This window comes from Centroberyx affinis, unplaced genomic scaffold (genome assembly GCF_046629955.1).
Source record: "Centroberyx affinis isolate AG114_WGS23_722 - 3 ecotype Tasmania unplaced genomic scaffold, CSIRO-AGI_Caff_v1 ptg003631l_1, whole genome shotgun sequence".
NCBI lineage: Eukaryota > Metazoa > Chordata > Actinopteri > Beryciformes > Berycidae > Centroberyx > Centroberyx affinis.
In genome coordinates, this window is record NW_027281542.1 from 61,907 (window position 1) to 81,531 (window position 19,625).

General features: G+C 37.4%; 1 protein-coding gene across 1 annotated transcript; it reads right to left on the reverse strand.

The window, feature by feature from the left end:
* Positions 1-1,307: 1,307 nt before the first annotated feature.
* On the reverse strand, positions 1,308-12,945 carry LOC139661846 (linker for activation of T-cells family member 2). Its single transcript, XM_071540413.1, has 12 exons — positions 12,735-12,945; positions 10,089-10,193; positions 8,384-8,426; positions 7,760-7,803; positions 7,573-7,606; positions 6,477-6,511; positions 6,290-6,331; positions 6,133-6,163; positions 4,768-4,826; positions 4,522-4,575; positions 4,311-4,370; positions 1,308-1,619 (listed from the first exon to the last, which is right to left on the reverse strand). The coding sequence occupies exons 2-12, from the start codon at positions 10,189-10,191 to the stop codon at positions 1,579-1,581; spliced, it is 546 nt and encodes a 181-aa protein (XP_071396514.1). The 5' UTR covers positions 10,192-10,193; positions 12,735-12,945; the 3' UTR covers positions 1,308-1,578.
* Between the last annotated feature and the right edge of the window lie 6,680 nt (positions 12,946-19,625).

The following is a 19,625-nucleotide window of genomic DNA, read 5'->3' on the forward strand; positions in this document are numbered from 1 at the left end:
GTTTCTTTATTTGGTCTGTTAAATTGTTCTTTCATTTAATTCCAGGTTTTAAAAAGTCTTAAAGGTGTTAAATCAGCTAATATCTTGCATCTGTCAGGAAATCAGGAGGCATAAACTGGCTGCAGATGGCAGGTCTGCTGGCTCCACTCTGCAGCAAGACAGCGCCCCCTGCTGCCAGCTAATTCCCCATCCATTAGTAACGTGACTCGTTAACCAGAAGCCAGTATCTCCAAAAACTGCTACACTAGCAGCGCAGTCAAGTCTGGATCTACTTAGAAGGATGCAAACCATTATCAGTGGCAAAAAAAAAAAAGGCAAATACGAGCTGTTTTGCCACTATCTGGGGTTGGGTTGGGGTTGAAAATTGCACCAAGTGGAAAGAAAAATAAGATGGGTTTTTTTTTTACTGGAGAATTAAAGGTAGACATGTAAATATCATGCTGAAGGTTAAACTACACATACAGCTGTCATCTTGTCTCCCTATTAACAACTATGTAATGCTATTGGGCAGAGGTGGGGACTCAAGTCACATGACTTGGACTTGAGTCACAGTTTGAGTTGCTTGAGACTTGATGCATGAAGAGAAGACTTGAGACTTGACTTGACTTGGGTTCTGGTGACTTGGGACTTGACTCTGACTTGTACTTTGATGACTTGAAAAGGTTTCTAAAGTCTTGACTTGAGATCTTGTGTTTGTGTAAATGACTTAGATTGAAAGTGATGAGATTTGTTCCAGCAGACGACTGAATTTAAATTCTGTTTTCTGAATTTGTATGGAATGATTGAATTTATTGAAGTTGAAACTGATTCTATAAATCAAACTCATGATGCTCTTACCAAGTTTTTATCCTATTAAAACTAAAAACAACTGCCTTGAACTGGTGTTTTACATTAAGACTTGAGACTGACTTGGGACTTGAGCAAAGTTGACTTGGTCACACCTCTGCTATGGAGTAAAATAAACAGATGGAATGTACCCAGCTTAGTGTAAACGTGTCATGCTTAATTAAAAACTCCAAGCCAATAATTCCCCTTATAGGCCTGATCAAACGCAACACTTACACTTACATTTCTTTTTTTAATTAAATATTCAACTTTGAGAGCTTTTTCAGTATTTGTAAAGTGAGGAACATTTTATTTCTATTTTGTTCATGAGGAAAAAATAGCTTAAAAATATGTATTAATCAGGATAAGTGTGTTCCATATTTTACATGAGTAAAATTTGGATCAGGTCAGTAAATCAGAATTTTCCATTTTGACTTGCAAAGCATTTACACCAGAACAAACAAAAAAACACTCTTAAAAAGTATGTTTTTATTAAGTAGAGCTTATTACAAGCATCTACAGTACATTTTAGAATGCATGTAAATGTTTTATAGTTTTGTGCCACTAGATGGCAGCATCAAAGTTCACAGGCAAAATCCAGGCATGTGCATGTTTTGCCCACAGTTGTCCAGATAATCTTTGGCACATTATATATAGCAGGTACATACATGACTAGTACTTTCAGTTTTGCACAAACAGTGTTTAATAAACTCTTTCCACTCATATCCTCTGGTGCGGTCAGTGGTGTCCACATCAGGCAGCGGCTCCATCAGCGTTCACATAATCTGGCTCATCTGTCAGAGACGGGCAGATGTTTAGTTACTAGTTGTGTGTTCACTGTGCTGTATTTCCATAGTAAAAGTATTTGTATCTCTTGCTGAGCTCATTCAAATGTATTTAACGAGAGCCAACATGATTAACAGATATTTCAAAGGAAAACTTAAGTCTGCTGCATTGTATAGAGACAGGCTCCCACATCTTATTTCCCAAAATGTAGGTCTTAATCTTTCAACTATTCATTTTTTAGCCATTACTAGTCATATAAGAGGTGTGGAAAGTAATATCAGAGGTGGAAAGTAACTAAGTACATTTACTTGAATACTGTACTTAAGTACAATTTTGAGGTACTTGTACTTTACTTGAGTATTTCCATTTTATGCTACTTTATACTTCTACTCCACTACATTTCAGAGGGAAATATTGTACTTTTTACTCCACTACCTTTATTTGAAAACTTAAATTACTAGTTACTTTGCAGATTCAGATTATTAATACAAAATATAATCAACTAATAAATTGTGATGTATTATTATAGATTACTGTAAGCTACCCAGCAGTATATAAAGTAGTGGAAATCAGCCCCACCTTTTCCAGCTGCAACATTAAAGTGATGCTTACACATGAATGCATCAATAATTATAATTCAATAATATAATATATACTGTATTATTCTGAAATGGGCCATTCTGCATAATGAGTACTTTTACTTTTGTTGCTTTAAGTACATTTTGATGCTAATACTTTTGTACTTTTACTTAAGTAACATTTTGAATGCAGGACTTTTACTTGTAACAGAGTATTTTTATACTGTGGTATTTCTACTTTCACTTAAGTAAAAGATCTGAGTACTTCTTCCACCACTGAGTAATATACAACTACTTCAACAATTTTGAAAAGCAAGAGTAGTACTGGCTGGGTGTAAAAAAACAATGAGGAGCTATAGACAAGGGTGGAAGTAACAAATTACATTTACTCTTGCTGCTCTAATTGAGTAGCTTTTTTGTGTACTTCTACTTTTTTGAGGTCAGTAATTTTACAAATCCTTAAGTAGGCTATGTTTTGACTGAAGTATTCTACTTCCCTACATTTTAAATCACATTCAGAGTAGCCTACACATTTTGTTGTTTCTCTATAAGCATTGCATCAGAAACTACACAGTTGCATTGCATACATGTATCAAGCCAATGTATCAAACTTGTACAAGCATGTGGAGGAAATGTGAACTATCTGTAACATTCAATGCTCAAATTGATCAATCTAGCAGTTAGCATTATTCCAGCTACAGTATTATTGGTTTGTTTTAGCCTGGTTGTCGCTAGCTAGTTTCCTACCTTGCTAGCTTGTTGGATAGTAGCAAAAGAAAATCAATAATAATGTGAATAGGCCCTTCTCACAAGCATGGCTGCCGTAGGCCTACTTCCGCAGGGTAAAGCTCAGTTCTCACCATTGCCAGCAATGTTAAAAAGCCAACTTTCTGTCACTCATAACATAACATACCTACCATACATACATACATACCAACACCTGTATAACACAATACAGGTGTTGCCATTGACATATCTTTCCGTTTCTGTTGTCAGACGACTGCACAAATAACTGTGATCGCGGTCAAAACATGCTAACTGGCTAACCAAGGCTAACGGTACTTTCTGTACCGTTAGCATTTTGTGACCCTCGATCAAATCACTGTTGCGCAGTCGTCTGACAACAGAAACAGAAAGATGTGTCAGTGAAAACACCTGTATTGTGTTATGCATTATGTTGAAACACAAAATAGGTGATCACAGTCGGAGTTATGGGCGACAGAATGTTCGCTTTTCTATGGCAGCCATGTTTGTGAAAAAGGGCCTATAGGCATTTATACCGTATTTCCTCTAATATTGGCCCGGGCCTTTATTTACCTCAACTGCAGAGGCTACCAGGCCTTTATTGGAAGCAGGCTTATATTAGAGACAGGCCTTTATTTCTAATTCCCTCTGTTTGATAAGTATATTTGCTCATATTTTAGTACGAAGCCTCCTTGTTTTCTGATCTGCTTCTGTTTGGGTTCGTTAGGTAGCCGTTTTTTTGTTACTGCAATGCATTACGATAATTACGGTAATCGACGGCGGCATGCTCCAGAGACTTCCGCCAGGAGTTTACCAGTATCCACCGTTGTTTTTAGCTGCGACCAGCAGCTCTATAGCTCGCTCTGTCAGTCGGTCGGTTGGTCCACAAAAATTTCCCCAGCCTTTGGCGGCCTATAGCCGCACAGTACGTGGTCGCAGCTATGGCGAATTCACGCTTGTTTCCTTTGTTTTTTTCCCCGGCCTGTATTTGGGCCCGGCCTTTATTTGTTCGTGTCGACCACGGCCCCGGCCATTATCGGAGACCCGGCCTTTAATTGACTACCGGCCACTATTAGAGGAAATACGGTATACATATATACATATGGACATATATGGACATTTTGTAAAAAAAAAAAAAAAAAGTCTTGAAAAGTGTCATGTGCTTTGCTTCCTTGTGTTTTATTTTGTTGCATACTGTATTACATCATTTTGTTCTGTGATTGATTGTTGATCAGTTAGATCTAGGTAGGCTCATTCTCTGTAAAGTTCTTTGAGACCTGCTTTGATGAAGGGCTGTATGAATAAACTTGACTTGAAACACCTTTCAAGTATTGAACACAACTAGATGGTAAGGTTAATGCTATTTATGGCACTTACCATCTTCTTCCTGCTTCACCACTTGGTCCAGGAAATCAGAGTTCTCATAATCATCATCATCTATTTGGTGACACAGCAGTTTGAAGTAAGTCAAGCTGTTATTCTGTCCACACTTTTTATCAGCATGGTAGAAGTGATGTGAAATATAACCATAACTTAATTGAAATTGATACAACAAATGATAATACAAATTCTCTAAAATTGAACATACCATTATTGATTGATAAGGATGTAATAACGTTCTCATAGACACTTGGATCAGCATCTACAAAAAAAATAACATGATTCTTACAATGCATGTAAAAAACAGTATATTTGCCAATAGCACAGCTATCAAATCCAAATTGTGTGTGGGAAGATTGCTGATCGACATATTTTCACTTCTTTCTGCTGTTTTATTTTACCTCATTTCACAAAGGGTAAGAAACAGAGCAAGAATAATAGTAAAATTACTCACCAGTTATCTCTGTTTCAATCTCTACAATATTTTCATACACTAACATTGGGAGAGGAGCTCTGCAAAACAATACAGACATGGCATGCATCACAGTCTTTGGAAAGTAACATGTATTAGGGATCATTGTACAATATGTAGATAGAAATACACTCGGTGGCCACATTATTAGGTACATCTGACTAAAACCAGGTACGACCATATGCCTCCAGAACTGCCTGAATTCTTCAAGGTCTGGATTCAACAAGATGTTGGAAACATTGCACGGGGATCTCCATAGCTCTGACTCACACTGACTCCATAGTGTCACTCAGTTCCTGCACATTTTTCAGCAGCACATTTTTCAGCAGCACATTCATGCTGCGAACATCCTGCGCCACGTCATCCTAAAGGTCTCTACTGGGTTCAGATCTGGACTGAACTAAAGTTCCTATCATGTTCCTGGAACCATCTTTAGACTGCTGGAAGTTTCCATTTGAAAAAGGCTAGACTGTAGCCATGAAGGTACAGTAGGCAGCTGGTCAGCAACAATGTTTAAGGGGCCTCTTGTGAGCCAAGAAAACATTCCCACACCAGTACACCACCACCAGCTTGTGCTGTTGACACCGGGCAGGATGGATCCATGGATTCATGTTGTCAACGTGTTGACATGTCACATCAGAAACCAGGATTCATGTTGTTAACCCGTTAGCATGTCACATCAGAAACCAGGATTCATGACATCAGAAACCAGAATTCATGTTAACTTGTTAGCATGTCACATCAGAAACCAGGATTCATATTAACCCGTTAGCATGTCACATCAGAAACCAGGATTCATGACATCAGAAACCAGGATTCATGTTAACCCGTTAGCATGTCACATCAGAAACCAGGATTCATGACATCAGAAACCAGGATTCATGTTGTTAACCCGTTAGCATGTCACATCAGAAACCAGGTTCATGACATCAGAAACCAGGATTCATGTTAACCCGTTAGCATGTCACATCAGAAACCAGGATTCACACCTGCACACCACTGTTGTACCGGGATGGCATTTGCTGTTAGATTGAACTAGTCCTGCCATTCAACTCTGCTCTGACCTTTGACCTCTCTCAGCTCCATTCAGCTGTTTCTCAGAGGTGAACTTGTGCGTGTGGCACCAACCATCATACCGTGTTCAAAAGGGCACCTCTCCACCCTGTCTGCATGCTTTATATACCCAATCACAGCCATGTAACGCCGAAGGATTGAACTGTTTGAGTCAACAGAGAGGTATACCTAATAAAGTGACCACCAAGTGTACATTAACGTATTCTGTGACATATATATATATATTTTTTTTATTTATGAAAATGTGGTTATCACAGGATCTGAAACACTTACACGTATGTTGGTTCAAGACTCCCCATTTGAGCTGCATCAACATAATTGGTCACAGTTTACACCAAGGGCATTTCTAGTAATAATGTAGTAATTATATAATGATAAATATTTGAAATAATCTTCTGTATTAATGTAATTAATTTGATGTATTACTTACCATCTGTGAAATTTTGATACCTCGGTTGCTCCTCATTCACATCTGTAATAAATATAGCAATGTTAAAATGAAACCTTTTTCCATGGGTCTAAGTAGGCTACCAATGTGTCCAAATCTCTGGCATTATAATGAGCTTCCATGTTTTGTGTTTAAACTTAAAAGCTTTGAAAAACATGAAAAAGCTTACCTTGTGCAATTTGTCCAGGCTCCACTGGAGCTTCACTGGAAAATGTAGGGTTAGTTTACTGTAGACTGCAAATTCAATGCTTTGACTTCACTTTAGGTTAAATTATTTATTCTACATACTGAAGTTGTGTATGACCCCCATAGAGAAAGAGTCCCTCAATAACATGTTGTTAGAATTCGGGTTAGGCTGTTACAATTAGGGGTAGACTGATATATTAGTTTGCTGATATGTGGGGTCGACATTGTCATTTAATTCAAAACGGGATCTGATCCAGTCTGATATCATGATATGATGCAGTTTGACTGATTACATATTTATAGTAGAATTGATCAATAGTATACTGGTTGTCTATGGAAAGCCCTTAACCTGAATTGATTCTAATGAGACATTTTCATCAGATTCCACACAAATATGCATAAATATTTCTTTTCTTCTGGCTTCAATGGAGAGTTTTAGTGTCCCATGGTCTAAATGCTGTTTCAGAGGCTTTTCCTCCCTGACAAGATTACAATTCTGGGGAAACACTAAATACTTTTTTGGCATGAAAATGGTCAAATATAAAGGTTGAATATTGGCACAAAATATCGCCAGCTTCAATCCAAAGATATCAGTATCAGCCTTAAAAACCCATACCAGTCAAACCCTAATTATAATGCATCTATGAATGTGATCAGGTTAGGTTTGTAATCACTGCATCGCACAAATTGTGTGCTCCTGTGGTAGGTTAAACCAGTGGTTCTCAATGTGGGGTCCGGGGACCACCAGGGGTCCTTGAGGGGGTCCCCAGCAAATTGATGAATTGTTAAAATTTACCATTATGTCATTTAAAAGAAGTTAACACAATTAGAGAATGTAGAAGAAAAGACTGTTTTGAACATAGTTTGACTGTTATCTCTCTACCTACAATACAGATAGTCATGGGATTATGGACAAAATCATATCTAACAATAAAAATATTCTCAGATTTCCCCTAATGTGGACTAAATTAAGGGTCCTTTATATGAAAAAGGTTGAGAATCACTGGGTTAGACAACTATCAGTATTAATGTTGCATTGACCAGAAGGAATTGGCTGATGTATATCATGATGTACATACATTGTGGTTGGAGGTATCTGATTGGGCCTGGTGACTGGAACAAAAAAAACACAGGAAAAACAAGTGTCACCGTTGTCTAAACACAAAGATGCATTTGTGGATTGATTTATCATCACAAGCACATTCTAACTTGTCTTGAGTAATAATTGCAAACAAGCTGAGGCTGAATTACGTTGATTTACTTTACCTGTTTTTGACCGCATCACAGCGAATCTGCTTCCCCCACGTTGGCTGTCAAGATAGAGTTTTGTTTTCATAATTAAAAAAAAAAAATCAATAAATCACTTCATTGAAATACAAACTAGTGCTGTCAAGTTATTTCTTGCAATTAATTTCAAGGCCTTAATGCATTATAAAAATAAATGTATTAATCCCACCTCACCATTGACCATATCCCCAAGCCTACATCCAGTAATATGGAGCTAAACTTTACTCTAAAGTATTGCAACCATACTCTGAGGAATTGTAACTGCAAGTCAGTAATTGTAACTGAACTCATACAAATTGTAACTGAAAGACAGTAACTAACTGTATTCAAAAATATTGTAACTGAAAGAAAACAATTTGTGAAAACAAAGTGCCCATCTTAAGTCACATAGGTGTTTTTGGATTCTGGAGCATAAACAATATGATACATGTGGCTTTTTTTATTTTTATTTTACAGCAAGTCATACAATGCTGAGATGTTATTTAATAAAAAAAAAAAACCTCTTGATTCATTCCAATAACCACTGTGTCTGTGTACTGAACATCTCTTTTCAACATATCTTACATCCAGTGACTACAAACATTATATACTATAAATACTCACAATGTCTGAGGATCGTATATTTGATTTTCTTCATGTATGATCTCTGCAAGAAAGGAAAAGCAGTGAAATTGTAGCATATGACCCTCTCACTTAATATAACACTATTACCGTAATTACAACTGTGCAGCCCAGAAAGAATTTCACCGCAGACAAATTCCGATAGATTTTAAAGGTGCCATGTGTATGATTTAAAAATCAATAAATCAGTGCATTATTCATTTTGAGACATTAGTACAATTATTGTAGACAAACACGACCATCTCTGAGAAGATTGGCGACCTCTACTGGCCTCTGCACTGCATTTCACATTGCATGCCACCAAAATCACTTCCAACATATGTGGTCGTAATTTGGAGAAAGGCTACCGCTAACAATACCAGTGGCGTGAGATAGAGGCTACCAACACATAGCACCTTTAAAGGGAAACTCCACCAGCCTGGTCTCCTGAAATTGTGTGAAATGACACACACACAATTCTACGAACCAGTAATCCCTTAAAATAACCTTACATTTCCATGAATTCATGCAAAATCCCCTTAAAATTAATTAAGGGAGTTATTAATGGAGGAGACCCCATCAAAACCTCCTTAAACCCCCCTTAATTTTTGACTCCTTACTTACCAATTTAATGTAAAATTCAGGGAGACAGGAACTTTCCATTAATAACTCATTAATAACCTGTAAACCATGCACAAAAGGCATGAAAAATCCCTTAATTACTAGTGTCTCCACGAATCAAACCATGGAGAAATCCCTTATACACACATGATACTAACCACTAAATTCTTAATGGATAATTAATGTTTATGTAATGGAGAAATTAAGGACATTTAAGGGATAAAATTAAGGGGTTTGGTTTCATAGTGCAATGTCTTAAACTGCGTGCTCTGTGCACAGAATGTGAGAGAAAGGATTAGAGGACTAGAAACGACTAGAAAGAAGCAGTAGTTTGACAATGAAATGGTGTGGAGGTCGGGGGATGGATGGGTGGATTTTAAAATGGCGGCTCTAGAAAAAGCCCTCGCTCTTTGATTCTGAGGGACTGACGCCTAAACCTGATGTTTGCACTGATGCTTTAGATAGCTGAATAATGTTATGCTATAAAAGTCCTAGGAATAGACCCCGGAATGCAAGGTGATCATGATAACAAAATCCACTTACTTTCAAATATTCCTTTATTCTAGGTGCGAGTATTTTTGTTTCCAATTACAAGTACATCCTAGATGATGTCATATAACTGGGCATTATAATCAACCTGTCTTCTAAAAAGGAGGTGGGTTTGCAGTTTGGCATAAGTGATGTTATGAACATTATGTTCCTCCACCATGAAAGGATTATGTGGCAACAGCATGAAATCGACGCAACATCTCCATGTGTTCGTCACGTTGTTAAGCTTAGACAAGTGAAAACTTCAGTTAGGCAGGTTAGGCGACTGATACAATTAGGTCAGGGTTAGGTTTCAGTTTAGGGTTAAGGAAACCCACTTCTCTCACCCTTTCACTCTCACATTACTTGTATATAAAAACACTGTGCTCATTTCAGAAAAACTCTGTGAGACCAGGCTGAAAAATCGGAACAAAACACAAATACAGCGTCAAAAGTTGCCCACTCAACATCGGCCTGCACCCTCCAATCAAAGCGGTGTAAAACCAGAGCCACATTAGAGTCAGATTTGGATCATGTTATCTAACACAAATGCACTTACTGGATTTCCTTTTGCACCACAGACATAGAAGAGACAGCATACTAAGAGACGCCACCGACACAAGCGTCAGGACTGCATCTAGCAGACTGGAGTTGCCTATCATACCTAAAAGACATAAATATATTGTTAGATATGATTTTGTCCAGAATCCAATGACTATCAGTATTGTAGGTAGAGAGATAACAGAGAAACTATGATCAAAACAGTCATTCTTCTACATTCTCTAATTGTGTTAACTTCTTGTAAATGAAATAAAGGTGAAGTTTAACAATTTATAAGTTTGCTGGGGACCCCCTGGAACCCCCTCAAGGACCCCTGGTGGTCCCCAGACCCCATGTTGAGAACCACTGTTATACAAGTTATACAGATTACACAAGTCTGCAGTCAAATACCACCTCTTCACCTACAGTGGCCCTCGCATGCCTGAAGTAGCTGGTGTTTTCCTGTAAACAACACAAGGCTAACCACAGGATGTGTTTGGCTAAAATGCAACTGAAAGCCTGGCTGAAGTCACATTTCGTCTGATTATCTGAATCTTGCAGGTATACTGCCAATTAGCAAGCAATTTTATCATATTGCAACAACACAGTATGAATGATGCTTTGATACAGCGAGCCCAGAGAGCTGATTATTTGTACAAAAGCTAGCATGCTAGCATGTCGTTGGGTGTGTAGTAGTTAATAAATCAGCTTTAACTTGGGAATTTTTGTCAGCCATATGTGATTAACAGATGCAGACCTCATATCTATTACATCACTAACCTCTGGATAACTTATTGTCAGCCATTTGTCTCAGTCTTATGGTATTTCAGTGTATCTCCATCTGGATTCAGCTGGAGCTACACAGCTTGGACACACATGGTCAGCTAACTTTAGCAAACCAGCTTCCAATTGTCATGTTTCTGCTTCTGTATAGAACATTTCCCCATAGAGTTCAATAGGAAAATTGGTAACAATTTACAATAAGGGTCACTAAGTTAAGACTTAGTTCATGCTTAATAAGCATTAACTAACCCTTAATTAACAGTTAACTAATGTGTAATTTACTAATGGTGTTCATGTTAACTAAGGTATTAATTTATACATTATTTAATAGTTTATAAAGATGACTATTAAATAATGTATAAATTAATACCTTAGTTAACATGAACACCATTAGTAAATGATTACCAGACACATTAGTTAACTGTTAATTAAGGGTTAGGGTTAGTTAGTCAGTGTATCTCCATCTGGATTCAGCTGGAGCTACACAGCTTGGACACACATGGTCAGCTAACTTTAGCAAACCAACTTCAAATTAACATGTTTCTGCTACTGTACAGAGCATTTTCCCCATAGAGTTCAATAGGAAAATTAGTGGGGAAACAGCCTATTAAACTACTGTATGTACAAAAGGATCTTTACCTATTTGGCTGAAAATGGCTTCAAATCAAAGTGGCCAGACATTTTGCACGCCTAATGCACGCATCATTACGGAGCCAAAATGTCAATGTGTTCAAATACATAAAGACCTCAATGTATCAATGAGGTGATTTGGATCGGTTGGAAAAGACAAAGACAGAATGTAAAATGTAAACGTCCGCCATTTACACTATCTAGTACCACGTCTGCTTACTAACCCTTAACTTAGTGACCCTTATTGTAAAGTGTTACCATATATTCAGAAAAACGAGATATGCCGTAGTTCCATTTTTGTGAGAAGACTGAAACCACCCCTTCCTAAAAAGTGTAACACAATGATCTAAATGATGAATGAGCAAAATCACAATTTCACCATTTCTTAATGCATGTTCTCACAAACGCCAGCTCCAGTTCAACTGTGTTTCATTAGAGCTCTTCAAAAACATGTATCCTCTTCAATTTGTATTTGCGCGGTGCTGAATGATTCATCTTGCAACTTAAATATCACTCATTTCCTTGTTTATTTCAACACTTTCAATGAACTTTGCAATGAATATTTCTTATTCATTGCATGCTTAGACACAAATGCTATTTAGACTGTTGAGCTATGAATGAACTTTAAATGTGCAGCAAATCAAATTTGTGTGTCCTACTGATTCTTTTTGTCCACTTGAAAAAATAAAAATATAAAAAAATATAAAATAATTTTGTGTCCATGCTATTCCAACTGTTAAGAAGCGGGTTAGGGTTAGGGTTAGGAAGTGGCTTGTTGATATAGATCTCACTTTGTTTCAGACATCTTATCTATAACCTGCTTTAAATTGATCAGAAGGTCCTATTTTTATTGTACTGTTTATATCATGTTGATGCCATTTATACTTTATCCACTGGCTTGTTATATGAAACCATTCAGCTCACCCACCTTATCAAAAATCTTGAAATTGCCTTAAAAAACCTAGACGGAGTAAATACGTAAAGGTTTTCAGATTAAACAGTTACTGAGCCTCTAAAAGCTGCTGAATTTCACTTTGACGGCATTTCTAGTTCTTCAACTTTTCTAAAACTTTTCCTCTCCATCCACTTCAGTGGGGGGAGAGAGCGCTAGAAACAGAACCATGATTTGTACCTAAGCTCATACGGTTTGCGATAAAGAATAATCTCCTATAGTTTTGAAACCGCTATCTCTCTATGCGATGCTCTAACCTAGATTTAGTTGTTTCGAAGTTCTAATAAGTGGCTGTGTTACCTTCAGTGAAGCCTGTCAGGCCGCCTCCATTCCTCAGCGGTCTCAGAGAATAACAGCAGCACAGGGGCGAGCTTGTGCTTCCTCTTTCAAGCTGAACGGCTCACCACATCCGTCCCTCTCGAGACAGAGGCGACCTCCATAAAACACACACACATCTACATCTGTGGCATGGGGTGGACAGAAAATGCATTGTTCTGTTTTGTTGCTATTCCACATTTTGTGCTGCTATGTTGTTTGCTCTTGTTGGAAGTTACTGGCTTCTCCGTTGCCCTCACCAGCTGGCCGATCTACAAGCTGTGGCAGTTTGTGGCCATTGTTCCTCTTTTCGCGGTTGTGGCTAAGGCTTGACTGATAGGGGTTTTTGAAGGCCGATACTGATGCTAACATATATTAAAGTCACTGATAACCAGTAGTGAGCATCTTAAAATCCCCAAAAATGACAATATTCAGTGTATTCTCCCAGAATTTTATTCTTGCCAGAGTGGAAAAGCCTCTCAAACAGCTTTTAGAGCATCACAGGACACTAAAACTCTCCACTGACACCCAGACTGATGAAATCCCTTTAGGTTTAGCTGCTCTTTAAGGTAGGGAAACTACTACCTATGAATGAAGGCTTCATTTAAAAGCTTTACTTGTCACATGCTCATCCAAAATGTGCAGTGAAATGCAGTGTGGCCTAAACCCTCAAGGCTATGCTAAATGCAAATTAAGATGAAATATAATAAATACAATCTAGTCTAAATGCAACAAAATATACAGATAGAGAATAGAGATTTTTTTTTCCAAAAGATAAGAAACAGAGAATATCAAATTTGAATAAAGAACAAAAATATAAGATGAAATATAATAAGAGCAAGGAACTGTGAAAAGAAATAGAAATAAGAGTGGAGTGCAAATTGCAATACGCTGAAGTATGCAGTAAGAAATACTCGTGCAATAGTGTCAATGTGCAAAAATGTCAAAGAGTTCAATAGAATGAATACATAAGAAAGGAAAGCTGAGTCATATCAGGTTTGTGTAGCTGTGGTCAGGGTGGAACCAGAGGACACAATGAAGACACAACAACACATCCTGTCCACGGTCTCCTGCTGCATTCATTCATCGTATTTCCGGTTGAAGCAGAATATCGGGGGCACATAAAGCGGGACGGACTGTTTCAAAGTGTTCAAGAGTTCAATAAGATGAGATGAGATGAGATGAGATGAGATGAGATGAGATAAGATGAGATAAGATGAGATGAGATGAGATGAGATGAGATGAAATGAGATGAGATGAGATGAGATGAGATGAGATGAGATGAGATGAGATGAGATGAGACGAGATGAGATGAGATGAAATGAGATGAAATGAGATAAGATGAGATGAGATGAGATGAGATGAGATGAGATGAGACGAGATGAGATGAGATGAAATGAGATGAAATGAGATAAGATGAGATGAGATGAGATGAGATGAGATAAGATGAGATAAGATGAGATGAGATAAGATAAGAAAAGATGAGATGAGATGAGATGAGATGAGATGAGATGAGATGAGATGAGATGAAATGAGATAAGATGAGATGAGATTAAATGAAATGAGATAAAATGAGATGAGATAAGATAAGATAAGATAAGAAAAGATGAGATGAGATGAGATAAGATGAGATAAAATGAGATGAGATGAGATGAGATAAAATGAGATGAGATGAGATTAAATGAAATGAGATAAAATGAGGTGAGATAAGATGAGATGAGATGAGATAGCACTTTATTGATCCCCTTGGGGAAATTCCACTACCACAGCAGCAACTGGCAGACAGTGGCAAGGAAGTCAAGCATAATTCAAAAGTACAGAAAAGTATACAGCAGAAATAGGTACTAAGATAAAAGATTAAAAAAAGGTAATGTACATAATAAACTACAGTATTTACAACAACAGTGACAGTGCAAATAGATGTAAATAAATGCAATAAATGCAAATAATAACAATACTAATACTAATAATACTACTACCAATAATAATAATAATAATTATAATTGCTGAATTCCGGATACGTCTATGATAATGCTTGTTAACACTTTGTGCATGCAGTTGGAGTTGAAGTTGTCACATGATGGAATGGTATTATCGGTGTTATTATATAGGAATTTATATGTACGCCTGCTGGTGGGCATGAAGTAACCACCAAAGATGAGCCGTTTTCAGTAATGGGATTTTGATATTAAAATATATTGATATTGATGGTTGTAGATTATATGTAGACGTTCCTGACAGGGCGAAATGCATCTAGTGATGGATTGTTGGTGCTTTACATTTTGTTAGGACACGTTCTAGTGAAAGCTTTGCAGAGCTGGGGTATTGCTTGCCGTATTGCCTTATTGTCTTTTCTGTCTTGCACAAGTTCCCTTTTCATCTTAAGCAAGACCTGCATTGGCCGGGCAAAACTGACAAAAGTATTTCAGCTTAACTCCCTTAACTTTTACCATTAATTTAATGCGTATTTCCCATTTAATGCATGTTTTTTTTCTTGATGTTGAAAGTACAAATTTTGTAAAAATTTTGAGCATTTATATTTAAGTGTACGTTATGATCTGGCGAAGTAGCTAACAACAAAAAAAAAAAGTCATTTTTCTATTTCATTTTGACTTTCTGAATTAATGTCAGACAGTCAGGAGGAATGGGCAGTGATGATGGGCTGCAGCACATGAAAAATTATAAAAAATTGCCATAATTCTCACCCAAACATGAACTTAATATTTATTTGATATTTACCGTTTTACTAGTTTTAGCACAGACAGATGCAATATAACCATAACTAGGACCAAAACAGTGATTGATGTCCAGCCAAAATCAGGACAAACCAAAACCACAACAGCTACAAACCTTCGCACTGGGTAACACTGCGTTCTGCACATCCACTACACACACACACACACACACACACAAACCAAACAAGCCACAGTGGAAAGATTTATACCACTCTGTATGGTATTTTGGAGGTGTGTAGTTAAGTGTAGTTCAAATGCAACTGAACTTCCTGTGGTGTGAGGAAGTTAGTAGTTTGATAAATTCCAGTTTTAGGGAATCTTCCCCAATACTGAGCAGCACAGCACAGACATCATGACCTCATCATGTAAAGTGTGTTATTCATCCTGATTTAAAGCATATTTTCTCTTGATTCCAATCCAAACCTATTTCACTAAAGTGTCTTTTACTTTGTATTACTGAAATTAAACTTGGTGCATGTGTTCAACTATTTTATTAGAGGAAAATTTGAATGAGATCAATGAAGGGATAGTACCACATGCATACATACACTCTTCTCTGGATTTGCTGACACTTATTATGAAACGATGTCTCTTTGCCTTGAAGAAAACAATGCAGCTGAAACATTTGTGCATAATAGTTTAGTTAGTTAGTTAGTTTATTTTTATTTCTGTGTCATGCCAAACATCTGGCCCATCCCACATGAGATTACAGGACACCACCATTTTACAAAACATACATCTTCCGGTGATACATATAAGAGGAATAAATAAATACATAAATAAAATAAATTACCACATTATAAAGTACCACTATATTCTTTCAAATAACATATTTGAAATGATAGGTTTTAAATGAACAATACACTGAAAAGAACTGCTACAAACTTACAGTTTATCTTGATAAAGAGCTTTTTTTCTCATCTCCCAGGCTTTCTCCAGGTAACGAGCTAATCTAAATGTTTCATAAACGAACAGCCAACTCAATCTTTGTGCATCATCCATATTTACAAAATCAATATCTGCTTTTATCTTACTAAACAAAGGGCAATAGAAAACAAAGTGAAACTCATTTTCTATATCAGTCAAACAGCACATTGAACAAATCCGCTTTTCTTCTTCCAGACTGACATACCGCCCAGTTTCAACCATAAATGGTAAAATACCAGATCTCAGCTGGGCACATAAGACTTTTTGCCTTTTGGATAAATTATATACAACATAATAACTGTTTCACATATGTTATAAGTGAAATTACATGGTTTGACATGTAATTTCATAATAATTACATTGTATCAACATGTAATATGACAGACCTCAGTCAGATGGAAAGGTTTTGTCAGTGGTTGAGTTCTAGTGTTCTGTATCTTTTCTCATTAAAAGCAGTATTTAATCCAGACCAACACATCAACTGGAAATTAGATTCTCTTCTTTCACTTAAAGGTAGAACCAAAACAAAGAGTGGCAGATGAAAAATGACAAAAGGCAGCATAATTGTAAAGGATCAATGCATGCAGCATCGTGTCTGTATTGTATTTAGAGGATTGGGACCAGCTACACTATTGGAAAACATGGAATATGCAACGAAATACACTGGCCAAAATCAGGGGGGAATACTGGACTAGGATAAACCAACTCAAATTTGAACTGAAAATTTAACTTAAAACTGAGATGTCATCAAGATGTAAAATCTGGAGCTAGTACATGATTTTGAGGGGATATAAAAAGTCTTTTAATTTTTAAAACCAAATGGGCTTTACTGTGTAGTAGTTTCTGAACCAGAAAATTCATCATTATGCCCAGAAAATGTTAGTACTTTCTTAAACAAGCAAGGCAAGCCTAGTTTAGCCAGACCACAAACGCAGCCATTTGACCCCATGACCTTCTGTCCATAAATGGTACTGGACCCTCTTTTCATGTAGGTTCCAGAAGATACTAAGTCCCTGTGAGATGTTTTCAGGCTCTTGGGCACACACACTGCTCATGGGACTTGGGCAGTCCTGTGCCCTAAAACAGCTGCTGTGCCATAAAAGGGGGAAGAAACTAACGCAGATTCTGATTCAGATTAGCTTGGTGACGAAAGCTGATTTAGATCCATTTCTATACTTTGACCAACATTTGATCCAGCAAAAAAAAAGCCTTTATTAACATGAATAATTCCTCATTACATCCTGGCCACCCATGTAGGGATGTCTACTTTCTTTAAAAAAAAAGAAGCCAATATTAACATGGCATTAGCCCTGAATGATCCCCCTCACTACATTTTGGCCATGCATGGAGGGATTCCTACCACCATTTCTCAATACAGTGCCCAAAAAGAGTTATAAGGACTACCATAAGGAATGAATGGTAAAAGTTAAGGGAGTTAAGCTGAAATACTTTTGGCAGTTTTGCCCGGCCAATGCAGGTCTTGCTTAAGATGAAAAGGGAACTTGTGCAAGACAGAGAAAAGACAGGGCAATAAGGCAAGCAACACCCCAGCTCTACAAAGCTTTTACTAGTAGCAAACTAAAGTGTCCTAACAAAATGTAAAGCACCAACAATCGATCAATAGATGCATTTTGCCTACATCCAATTTTAGAACTGCACTAGCCAAAGGTGACCATCAAAGCACAGAGGTCCTCAGACATGCTATGCTGCCCAGTTCCTCCCTGCTGAAACTGCATTGGCAAACCGTCCCACAAGGGGAAGCAGTCAGAGTTTGGGGGTTCTGGTTTCTTGTTTGGGTTTTTGTGACCTTTTTGACCCCTGTTGTGTTCGCAAGGAACATCATTTCTCTCAAACCGCCCCTCAAAAAGTCTCATTGTTTCACAAGTCAAAAAGACACATACCGAACACTGGCTATGTTTTCGTGCAGGGAGAATTCCCCTCTTAACCTGGTTAGTCAAGTCAAACCTGGGTTTGGTTTGACCATGTAATCATCAGAACTGAGTTAGAATACTTCTTACTGCTTAGTCTGTCTTCAAATTTAGATGCCCAAGACAAATCCAATGTTGTCATGGTTCATGAAGTTGCTTGGTGGGCCAATAAATCCAGTTTAGCTGCACGGTTTGTTTATAAGATTTAGATATTAGTTTATTAGAAGAGACCGTATGACACCTTCAGAGTTGATATTGCCCACTAGTGGTGAAAAGTAACCTCCCAAAATAATAACATGAATGGCTCCTACAGCACTGACACAGTGTTCCTCTGCTGTGTAGACATAAATATTACATGAACACCTGTGAGTTGACCCAAGTATTAAAATAAAGTTCACAAATGTCAGGTCAAGTCAAGTCAAGTTTATCTGTATAGCCCTTAATCACTGTTACAGTCTCAAAGGGCTTGTTTAAGCTCAGGTCCTGGCAGCAGTTTCCCATAAATCAGATCCAATTTGTAAGCTGTCAGCACAGCAGCCTGGAGCAGCCTAAAATGCAAATGCAACACTCTCAAATGCTGTCTCCATGCTGTGTGTGTGTGTGTGTGTGTGTGTGTGTTTGTTGTCTGTATCAGTGGTTCTCAATGTGGGGTCCGGGGACCACCAGGGATCCTTGAGGGGGTTCCAGGGGGTCCCCAGCAAATGGATGAATTGTTAAACTTCACCATTATTTCATTTACAAGAAGTTAACACAACTAGAGAATGCAGAAGAATGACTGTTTTGATCATAGTTTCACTGTTATCTCTAACCACAGATAGTCCTGGAATTCTGGATCAAAATTATATCTAATATATCTGGACAAATCATATCTAACAATAAAAAATATTCTCAGATTTGGGTCCGAGAGACAAAATCTCATCAAATGGGTATCCATGGTCCTAATGTGGACTAAATTAGGGGTCCTTGATGTGAAAAAGGTTGAGAATCACTGGTCTATATAATACACAAGTAGATGTGAAAAGTTAATTCCCAAAATGCGCTAAAAGTATTATTTTTCCAAACAAGTTACTGTTGAAAGATCAACTGACTGCTGTTTTGAATTTTAGAATTGAAATATTTCAGTTTACAAAATGGCCCTCCATGAATTATCCCCTCCAACTGGCCTTTCTAATGTTAAAATTATTAGAATTTGCTTTGATTTTTTGCTGATATTTTTGTTTTCAAACAATACTCATACAATGATCATCACAAGTATTTTAAGAGCAGCACATTCATTGTTTTGCTAC

Coding starts and splice junctions, on each gene's coding strand:
- LOC139661846 (XM_071540413.1), bottom strand. CDS start 10,191: ATGATAGGCAACTCCAGTCTGCTAGATGCAGTCCTGACGCTTGTGTCG. Junction 8,427..10,088: donor GTGGTGCAAAAGGAAATCCA/GTAAGTGCATTT, acceptor CCTTTCTTGCAG/AGATCATACATGAAGAAAAT. Junction 6,512..7,572: donor CAGATACCTCCAACCACAAT/GTATGTACATCA, acceptor TACATTTTCCAG/TGAAGCTCCAGTGGAGCCTG.